Source organism: Nuphar pumila, chromosome 2 (genome assembly GCF_984573655.1).
Source record: "Nuphar pumila chromosome 2, dmNupPumi1.hap1.1, whole genome shotgun sequence".
NCBI classification, from domain to species: Eukaryota; Viridiplantae; Streptophyta; class Magnoliopsida; order Nymphaeales; family Nymphaeaceae; genus Nuphar; species Nuphar pumila.
The window spans coordinates 112,810,872-112,821,935 of NC_143250.1; the positions used below are offsets into that span (position 1 = coordinate 112,810,872).

General features: G+C 38.1%; 1 protein-coding gene across 2 annotated transcripts; it reads right to left on the reverse strand.

The window, feature by feature from the left end:
- Positions 1-1,248: 1,248 nt before the first annotated feature.
- Positions 1,249-10,032, reverse strand: LOC149846780 (protein CPR-5-like). 2 transcript variants are annotated; one of them, XM_089996562.1, is made up of 6 exons: positions 9,758-10,032; positions 9,430-9,652; positions 8,515-8,571; positions 3,024-3,059; positions 2,041-2,877; positions 1,249-1,937 (listed from the first exon to the last, which is right to left on the reverse strand). In XM_089996562.1, exons 1-6 carry the CDS (start codon positions 10,021-10,023, stop codon positions 1,413-1,415), a joined length of 1,944 nt encoding a protein of 647 aa, XP_089852688.1. In that variant the 5' UTR covers positions 10,024-10,032; the 3' UTR covers positions 1,249-1,412. The 2 variants fall into 2 exon arrangements, with proteins under 2 accessions (XP_089852688.1, XP_089852689.1); XM_089996563.1 differs by lacking the exon at positions 3,024-3,059.
- Between the last annotated feature and the right edge of the window lie 1,032 nt (positions 10,033-11,064).

The window sequence follows — 11,064 nt, forward strand, 5'->3', positions numbered from 1 at the left end:
TATATATATATATATATATATATATATATATATATATATATATATATATATATATATATATATATTAAAAAACGGCCTGCCCTTACACATACCTACACACAAATCAAACATGATGAGTAAACCTTAGTCTAGTAATAAGGATGTAAGCAATTCAGCTTTGGGTTGGAACCAATACCATATCCGACTAATAGCATGTTGGCTAAATGGATTCTAATTTGAATTCGGATGCAGACAATGAAAAACTCATACCAAATTTGATATTTGACATGTAAATAGGTTCATATATATTTCTGTCAATTCCAAATATTCATCAGTTTCGGTAGCAGAAAATCAAAACCATATACCTCCACATCAAATTATAATTGGATATAGTTTTGGCATACCAAATCCAAGTAAATGGATTCGAATTCAGTTGGATATCATAAAATCTAATCCATTGACATATCGCTCTCTCTCTCTCCCCATCCCATAAGATCACGTGTAAATAGCTTTCCTAATCTCTCTCTCTCCATAAAATCCCACGTAAATAGCTTTCCTAATTTCTTTTTCTATAAAAGTAAATTTATACTATAACCAATTTAGTAAAACACTCCCTTGTCATTTAACATAATCTTGCACGATGTGAGAAATCATAAAACAAAAAGATAATAAACAATTCAGTATATTGCATTCAACCCAACCCCCCCCCCGTCATTTTTAAACTCTTAAAATACAATTAACTTTTGGCCCCCCATAATGCCCCTGATCGCTCCTTATAACCAAGTACAGAAAGTTTTTGGAAAATTTACCCTATGTTTTATTTTTTATCAACTTTAAAGTTATTTGGTGGAAACGAATCCCAACTAGTTACTTGAAATTTACTGCTATTCTATCGGTACGTGTTAATTCAATATGAAAATTATGCAAACAAGAGAGGAATCCCAAGAATTCCAAGGGGAACACAAAGTTGATTATGATCATAAGGCAATCCTGAAAACTGCTGCAGAATGGCAGCTTGGACCTAGCAGCTTCATTGGAGGGAGAACAGCTTAGCCGAATAACTCTGAAGAAAATCCAGCTTCAGATCTTACTAGTTTCCTATTGAATGTCACATCCATTACGGGTTTCCTCAGCTGACAGGTTGATCATAAAACTGAAGGCTCCACAGCCACTTCTCAAAATTGAGTCATATGCGATCCAGCTGCTCAGACCAAGCCAACAAACTCTCAAACACAATTTTATGTGACATTCTGATGCAACATTGCTAAATTTTTGAGATAAGAATCAATGGCCATAATGATAAACAATTCAAGAGAAGCACTTAAATACATTAAAACTTTCTCTCCTGGTAACAGTATATCTGCAGCTTTCTCGATAACTTACAGATGCACTCAAACTGAACATGTTACAACATACTCCAAACCAGAAAATTATCAACCAATAGTTCCAGATTCTGATACAAGCGACAAGAAGTGCTGCCCCCACTCATGGACGGATGCAAAAGGCATGAGACCACACAACATTGGAAGAATCACAAAGATACAGCTGTAGAATATCCAACGGCGTATCCAGTATGGAATCCAAACCTTTTCAGGTCTTTGAGAAACTGAAACAGGACCATTTAGAACATAGTGTACTACTGAAGAGAAGGCATTTGCAATGGCATGCAATGAACAAAGAATACACCAATAATACACCCAGCAGTTGCCATTTCCACCCAACCCATCCACACAAAACTTCCCAGCAAAACTACCAGCAAATCCTAGTGTAATGAGGATGAAGGTCATTGGTGTGGCCAGCCCAGAAGAACCTGATTGTCTTAGTAAAAAATATGCTGTGACTGTAAATAGCAATAAGCTAGATAGCATGCGACCAAGGATTCCAACATAACATGTTAACTGGAACAGCGGGGTACTCACAGATGACACAGTCTTGGGAATCCACCAGCTTTTCCACCCCTGATCCAAAGAAACCAGTTGAAGAAGTGGTCAGTGTGCCTTAAATATGCCCAAAAGATCAACCAATATTTATCAATATAATAAGATGTGTGCTTCTTCTAACCTTTGAATTCTGCGTACAAGCTACCGATGCTTCAATGAATATATCATATGAATAAACATATGTAGCATACCCAACAGAGGCCGACATGACAAGCAAACCTCCCAACAGACAGTCTGCACAGTTCTTTATCAGCTGTGAGTATGCTGCATCCTTCATCTGATTCTCCAGTTTATCCTTTTTGAATGAGGCCTTTGAGAAACCAAAAGATAATTTAAGCCTCTCTAAGAAATTCGCATCAGAATCGATCATCAACTTTGTCTCTTCCAGTCGCAATCTCTTCATCGTTAGATCAATCTCATACGTCTTGAGATCATTGGAACGGGCCTGTTCCCTAACAGATCTCTCAAAGGTACCCAAAACAGACTGTCTAAATCCAGAGTCGGACATGTTTTGTGAAATACATGCAAGCTGCTGATTAACTTGCCCATGAACGACAATATGCTGGTTCATACGATTCCCCAATATGTTATCCTGGGTTTCTTCAGAAACAATGGAGGACTCCTGATCAACTGCATGAGCATTCTCCTGGATTGCTTTGGCAACAGCAGAAGACTCACTAGCAAACACAAGGGCATGCTCCTGAGCCTCTTCAGCAACACCAGCAGACAGATTAGTGACTCTAGATGTAATTGTGCTGGCTTCTTGGGAAACATTGCAAGAGTTGTCAGCAGCTATATTAGGGAGGTCTTCCTGCCTACAACTTTTCATGTCTGATGAGCTGCAAGCTGTTATTTGCTGACTAATAGATGCTTCATTCACTAAGTGGAGGGTCTTTAAAGTGCTTCCAAAAGATCTCTCAAAGTTCCTAATGAATGAATTGAAGTGGTTCCCAAACACCTAAACGAATAAATCCAGAACAACAAACAAGTAAAACCTGCTTCAGCATCTAAGCTCAAACAGTACATTTTTTAGAATAAGTAAAGGATCGTAAATCAGCATTATAAAATCTATAAGATACATATCATCTCAAATTTGTAACTTACATGACCCAGTGCTTCTTTTATTACACTGCTACATAGCTGCATCCAAATTTGAATTATATTAGATATGAACTTATAACCATAATTGTCAGCGTGGAAGCTGTTCCCAAGTGCCCAAAGGGTCCAACAACACTGAGATACAAACATGTGAACTACAAAAACCCTGCTAGACAGGCAAGTGATTGCAGGAATGATCCAAAAGAAAGACGGCAGTGAGATGTGTTGGTGGGTGGGCGGAGGAGAGAGGAATTTTTTACAAACCGCCGGGCAGAATTAGCTCAATGCGCTGGAAGAGGGTATACTTAGGTGCGCCCATCTGTAAACACCCCAAATTTTCCTCATCCATTCTTAGACAAACCCCCCTTTTGCAGATGCAAACCCTGGTAGGTCAGTGTAGGAGTCCAACCCCAGGTCTGCCTCAGTTTAGGTACCATTTTACCCCTTTTCACCAAAAAAAATACCATTTTACCCCTAAGTCATCCTGTATTCCTGTCAGTCAAAGTCGACCAAGCTCATTCTTAAGCTTAGAACAGTTAGAATGTCAGTCATTTCTAGCTCACAATGAGCAGATCAGGTTCATTTCTGATTATTCATGCCAAAATGGGTTCATTTCCTCAGAAAGAAGCTCATTTTTAACTCAAATCCAAGCCAATTGTCTCTGAGTCAGTCATTCCTAGTCAATCATATTCCCCTGAGTCTAGCTTGAGCTCACCAAGAGTTCAAGTGCTCCAGTTTCAGTTTAAATCCATTTCCCAGTGTTTAAGAGTTCATTTTAGTCCATTTCAGCTTATTTTAGCTGAAATTGAGCTAGATCCAGTCAGCTGAGCTAGTGTTTGAGCTTCAGTTTTAGTTCATCTCAGTATTACTTATCTTTATTCCAGCTCAAACCCAGTTCTCGTTCGTAACTCACTTCACTCTAGTGATCATTTCTCACCATTTTTATGAAAATGACACCATTTCTAGACCATTTAGTCTAGAAGTTCAGTTGAGCCAGTGTTTTGTCAGTCCATTTGAGTTATGAAACCCTATAACTCAGTTCAAACCAGCTAAAACCTCAGTTTTCAGTGTCACTCTTGGCCGTGTAGAGACCAGAAACCATTTCTTGAACCATTTTGCTCATTTTTGTCAAAATTATCACTTTTTAAACTGGTACAACTGTCGATCGGGGTCCAATATCCAAATTTCTTCATCCAGGGTTTGCATTTCACATGACATTTCATATCATTTCATTACATTTCATCTCATTTTCGAGATCCAAAACTCCAATTTTGAAAATTCCAAACCAGATTCGAATTTCAAAGCTTTTCGAAATCAATTTCAAACCCTGGGTTTTTCAAATTGACATTTTTATCCCTTGAACTCTAAATTTCCAAATATTTTCCTGAGAAAATAATCGGAATGCATTTCAAACTTGATTTTCAAATTTTTAAACTGGATCAGCTCTGCGAAGGGGATGGAACTTCAAATCTTGAATTTCAATTCAAAATTGCCAAAAATATCCAAAAATCTTTCTAAGAAATTCTACAAAATCATTTTACCCCTTTTTGTTTTTGTCATTCTTTTAAAAATAAGTGGGACCCACTCTAGGTGGCGCCACACTGAAGCTTTTTGAGTTTTATTTTAATATTCTTTTAGAAACCGTGTGGACCCACTCCAAATGTGGCGCCCCACTTTGAAAATTCTCTTTAAAAACCGTGTGGGCCCACTCCAAGGTGGCGCCACACTTTAAAAAAAAAGAGAAAATAAAAAATAAAAAAATCCAGATTTTCTTTCCTCTCTTTTTCCTTTCCTTTTTCCTCCCTTTTTCCTTTCCTTCTTCTCTTCCTTTCTTTCTTTTCTTCTTCCTTCTTTCTTTCCCTTTCTTTCTTTCTTTTCTTTCCTTTCTTCCTTCCTCTTTTTTCCCCTTCCTCCTTGTCGCCAACCCCTCTCCTTCTTTACTTCCCTTTCTCTTTCCTTTTTTTCTTTCCTTCTTTCTTTCCCTCCTTCCTTCCTTTCCCTCCTTCCTTCCTTTCCCTCCTTGGTCCAGCCCACCTTATAACTCCTCTCTTCTTTCTAAATCCTAGGCAATACACGACTGGGTTATTTCCCTCTCACTTCCTCTCTCTCTCCTTTGGCTAACCTTATCTCCTCTCTCCCTCTATCTTTCTCTCTCATTCTCACACAACCCTCATGCCCTCAAGCAATACACGACTGGATTGATTCTCTCCAACTCCCTCTCTTTACACTCTCTAACTCCCTCTCTTTTCACGCCCTATCTCTTCTCTCTCCTTCAGCCACCAAACCTCCCTGTTTTTTCCTTCTCACGCAGGTACTTATGGCATTTCCAACCTTCACCACTCTAGCAGCTCCAGCTTTCATCAAGGTCGCGGCCCCACTTGCTTCGCCTACCCCCAGCTGGTGCCGCCATTGGCTTCAACCCCTCCATTCGGTGCGGCTAACTGCTCCAAGTCTCTTCCTTCAGCCAAGGTAGCCACCATAGCCGTCTCCTTCAACCGGTTCAAGGGCAAGCATAGCCTTCCCCAAGGTAAAACCTTTTCCATTCTTTTCCTTTATGAGTTCAACATAAATCCAGTTCAAAACTGGATTCACGATTTTCACACTTTGATTTTGAATGATATGAAATCATGTTCCGTCGTATCAAGGCTACAAGAATGAGGTGATCCACCTGATGAATGGATCAGATCCCTCCCGTCATTAGCCAACATTAAATAAGCATCATACCTCTTGAAATTTTTTTCATTTTATTGTTTATTTTCATGTAGATTTCATGTTATAGGCATTACATTTAATTTATTTTATTGATTTATAGGTATTTTGCTTAGTTTCATTAATATTTGCTTATTAGTTATAGCGTTTTTATTCAGGTGTCCAGTCCAATCGTTATTTTATGTAAAAAATTTCATCCATAAGTCTTGAAAATTTTATGTTAAGTGCCATGATCTGTCCTTGATTCCCTGCAAAACACCTGGATTGATTTGGGTTCTATAACCCCATTTAAAAAATGAAATACCAAACCGGGATTTCTGTTTTGTGGAAACATTGTATACACCAGGTGCAGGCTTGCTGAATCGAGATCTCCCTCATGGGAGATCCGATTAACGATCAGAAAAATGCAGGGTGTTCACCGTTGGATCTAGTATTTAACATGATTTTACGAGAATTTTTCATTAGCATTTGTTGTTCTGCATAAATCAATTTCTCTAGATCCTTCTGTAGCACCCGTTATAGGTTTGTCGGAGCCCTGGATCGAACTAGATCGACTGTGGCTTTCCGACTTGTAAGTCAGATGTTCTGTCTGTCAAAAGAGGATTTGATCCTCATGATGTCCTTTGTCATTTCCCGGAATTTCAGGATTTTAGGATTTAGATTTTTATTTTTTCTAGATTTTAAAAGTTTACCTATCGATTCCCTGTTGTTACAATTTAGTCAGATTTAGGAGTCTGTTAATCCAATGTATCCTCTGTAACCGTAGATCCAATGCCAAATCTGTAAAAATAGGACATGATCCTTTGTTTGTCTGCAACATCCACCTAAAATTTCAAAGATTTGGTTACAGTTTACTATTTTTCTCCTAATTTTTGTGAAAGCTTGTCAGTTTGCCTGGGATTTCAAGGTTGCCGGATTCCGACCTAGGTTGCCGGAGTTGTAGCTCTCCGACCATAAGTCGAATCTGAAGTCTGTAAAAGGCAAAAATCCTCCCCTAGTTGTCCACTGTCACCATGCAAAATCTTAAAAATTTTTATGGTAAGAATCAATCCGAAATTAGGTTATCATTAGGATAGGTGTAGGCTAAAAGGCAAAAATCTAACATTTTTAGGTCTTTTTTATTAATTTCCATATCAAATAATGCCAAAAAAACTGATTTTCGTATTCTATTCCATTCTTAGGATTAATATAGTTGTCATGCCGAATTTGGTGCAATTTGGAATTCAATTGACATGTGTGTTAGTTAAATTATCAAAAGAAAGGCGAAATTCAAGCGAAATTCAATGTTTTTATGATATTTTTACAATTTTAAAGTTTTAGCGTGCATATAATCATATCATATCATCTTATGTTTGATTTTATCTTCATTTGCATCCATTTGAATTTCAAAATTCTCATTTTTACAAAAATTATTTCTGAAAACCCTGATTTCAAGGCCATAGTTTTGTTATCAAGGGCATTTTAGTCATTTTTATCTCAAATTTGAATTTCAAAACTCTATTTTTGAATTTTCATACATTTGCATCATTTATTTATCATGTTTATATCAGGGAGGTATGAATCAGGGTTTATATATTGATAAAATTCGATAATTTCCTGATATTGCCGAATAAATGCAGAAAAAACCTACGTATTTGTGCTAACTCATTTTCTAGTTTTGCAGGAATACTCAAATGAAAGATTTAATTCATTTATTCATTTTCTTTTTCTTATTCAATGTAATGTCAAATATAATATTGGAATAAGAGTTACATTTTCTGCATAGAATATGATGCATTACATATAGTTTGCTTTTTGTAATTTTCAATATCTGATTAAATGATGATTCATGCATTTTTTTCAAATTCACTATGGTTGACACGAATGGCACGTGCACGAGCTTTTAGGGAGTTGATAAACTCGGTGAAATTCGTATTTATGGTCATAGTCAGAATACGAATGAGACCCAAATTTGTCATCTTCGTATAAGCCACATTCAGCCTACACTCTTAGGCTATTTTGAAATTCGCTGCATTTATCAAATGATTTTCTCAAATTCCTCAAAATATATTCTTTGAAGTTATATTCATTCATTCATATTTGCATCATGAAAGCATTTCGAAGAGCCAAATCCTCTTTAATTGATTTATTTCAGTAAGAAATCGATTTTCTTAAAAAGAATATCCAGATTATTCCAAAAATCGATTTTCTTAAAAAATCTTTGAATTACCTCTAAAACTGGTTTTCTCAGAATTCTCAAATCTTCTTTAGAGGTCGATGTTCATTTCAAAAGGTAATCTTCAAAGTGATTCACGATTTCCCAAGAATATCATTTTCAAGTATTTCCCAAAACCCAGAAGCAAACATCTTTTCAAAATATGCATTTTTCAAAAATTTTATAGCACATGCCTGATTCTCGGTGCATTTAGAAAATAGAGCATGATTTAAATATTTGAGCCTAGCTGAACACACTTTTGATCATTGGTTCAATTACTCCTAGTAAAAGCGCCAGGAACGGTTGAACCTCGTACCGACAGGCGAGTCTCATTCTACGAAATTTTCCCACAAATTCAAAAAATGGAGGCGAGTTATTTTTAAAAACCATTTTCAAAACTTTGATCGAGTTTGACTCGCAAAATCGTTTCTCTCTCTCGCAGAGAGAGGAAAACTTTTTGCGATGATAACACCATCTTGCCCAAACATTAATGTATACTATTCGTCATCATGCAGACAATAGAAATAAATCAGACCAAACATTAATGTATACTATTAGGCAGCATGCAGACAATAGAAATAAAGCAGAATGTACCCTTGAAAGATGATCAGCATATATCCTCTCTCCAAAGGCGTTTGCACCATCAAGAACCTAAAAACAAGGCAAAATTATTCCATTTTTAACAATGGGCACTAATAGATAAACCAAACCACAAAAGACTAATCATACATGGTTACTTCAAAACTTTTGAGCTAAAATAAACGAAAACTGCTAGATTATTCATTACAAACTTACATTTACTAATACAACAGTTGAATGTTGAGTAGCAACTGATAACTATGCAACAGCAACAAGGTTTTTGAACTGCACAACTCTGCTCTGAGAGTTGGCAACTGCAAAGGATTTTAAAAAATTTGAGTCCTTCATTCTTGAAGCAGACAGTCAACATACCATATTATCATTCACTTTCTTCTGACAAAGCAGAAGACAATTAGGAGGAAAAAAATACAGCAAGAATGAAGGTTTATTTGAAAGTGGAACGAAAGACTAGCGATGATCTTCTTGCATAGCGAAGAACTTCTTTCGAAAAGGCATCTGCGAACTAGGCATGGGGTAGATGTGAAATGTACGCCGAATCACCGATGATTATAATGACAGATTTTTACAACCATTGGCGTCCCATGAAGCAAGCTATACTAGCACAAAAGATCCCCAAGAATTTTTTTCCCCCAAAACACCATGCACAACACATTGAGTCATGATTTACGGCAGGGAAGTCCAAAAATTGGAGAATGCAAATCCTTTTCCACACGCTTCCCCTTTGAACAGGTTGCCCAATTTCAACAGATATGATCGACATTGATCTCATATTCTAAATTATCCAAAATTGAAAAGCAAACCCATCTTTTTTGTTACAGATACACAAGAGTATACCCATTTAAACAGAGACAACCAAACCACCTAAAACGTATAAAAAAAGGCCTTTATAGACAAACAACCAATACCCACCTTAGCAAAAACTACGGCCATCGACATCCCCAAAGGCAGCCCGAGCATCTCAATCGCCCCGCTATCGTCCCGCAAACTCGATTCGAATTCCGTCCTCGATTCAACCAAATTCCTCCGGAATCCCGAAACGGCCCGCATCGTCGGAGCACTCTTCCGCCGGCTAATCCGAACCCGTCGCTGATGCAGAGAAAGAATCCCACTCCTAGAACCTCTTCTGGCTCTTCTGCAGTCTCCCACCCAACCAAAAGAAGAAAATCCCTTTTTTCAGGAAAAAAAACGAAAAAAAAGGAAAAAAAACACTAATTTTCATATCATACAGAAAACGCACCGGTTGGGAAGACCAACGCCACTCTCGACGGACTCCTCGATCTCACAGGCGGAAGCGAAACCTAACCCTAGATTCCCCCCGCCGGAACCCTCGCGAAGGTAGTGTTCCGGCAAGGACCCGCCGGCGCAACTTCTGCGGCTGCAAGAGGAAGAAGCCTCGCCGCCGAAGGAAGGAGGAGACGGGGAGGACGACGGAGTTCCGGCGACGGGTTCAGGCGATCGCCGCCTCTCGGTGTCGGCCTCGGCGCAGACTCCGCCTTCCGCCATTACTCGGTCTTCTCAAAAAACAAGGTGTCACAGCCTCGCCCTTATGTAGAGCCGTTACCGGCTCGTGTCCCCCCAAAAGAACCGGATCACCAGAAATCCTGTTCGTTTCTTCGAATATGGACCGTTGGAAGTTAATCTACATTTACTCTCCGAGGACAAATATCAGGCGATATTTGGAAATTGTGGATTTTATCTCGATATTTGAATAAACAGATAAAATCTCAGTATATTAGGGATATGCCAGTGGAACCCAGAAATGGATCTGCCTCGCCCCGTTTGGATCGGGATGGAGGACATGAAACAGGGATGGAGGATGAAGGTTAAAATCAAAACCCGTGCGGGGATGGACTCGCCCCGCCTATCTCCAATCCTTTTAAGAACGGTAAAGGGCAAACATGGCCCGTCCCGCCTCACCCTGTTTGGATCTCGACACCAACAAACAAACAACTACGCCTTCATCCCAAAACAATTGGGGTCGGCGATATGAACCAACAAAGAAAATCATTATGGGTTTTCCACATGAATCCTTCTCCTCTATTCATTTCTATCCAATGCCATGTCCTCGATGAGGTTCAAAGCATTCAAATCCTTTCTTATCACCTTCATCCATGTCTTCCTAGGCCTACCCCGACCTCTTTTAACTAATATATTTTCTCATTTCTCCATCCTTCTAACTGGAGCATCATTAGGCCTCGAATATGTCCAAACCATAGTAAACGATTCTCTCTCATCTTATTTTCAATGGGTGCAACGCCTACCTTCTTACGTATCTGTTTGGATCTCGACACCCCTTTTAAAATAATAACTGTTTTAAAAAAAATATCATGACATCATCACAATTTTTTGGGTAATTTTTTGAAAATGTTCCTTTATTTAGTTATTTTCATAATTTTTTTTGAATCTTCTGAGGGCGGATATTTTCCTGATATACTTTTTTAAAGGAAATTTTATTTTTTTTAGTTTACCGTGAGATTTTTCCCTTTGCCGAGAAAATCCTGACATTTGGTTGGAGATCTGATCTATGTCGAACACTTTGTTTTC

Excerpts from the sequence above, each read along its gene's own strand:
- LOC149846780 (XM_089996562.1), bottom strand. The coding sequence starts at position 10,023 with ATGGCGGAAGGCGGAGTCTGCGCCGAGGCCGACACCGAGAGGCGGCGA. Across the intron at positions 9,653-9,757 it reads GGCGTTGGTCTTCCCAACCG|AAGAGCCAGAAGAGGTTCTA; the intron begins GTGCGTTTTCTG and ends GGGAGACTGCAG. Across the intron at positions 3,060-8,514 it reads ATGCTGATCATCTTTCAAGG|CTATGTAGCAGTGTAATAAA; the intron begins GTACATTCTGCT and ends ATTTGGATGCAG.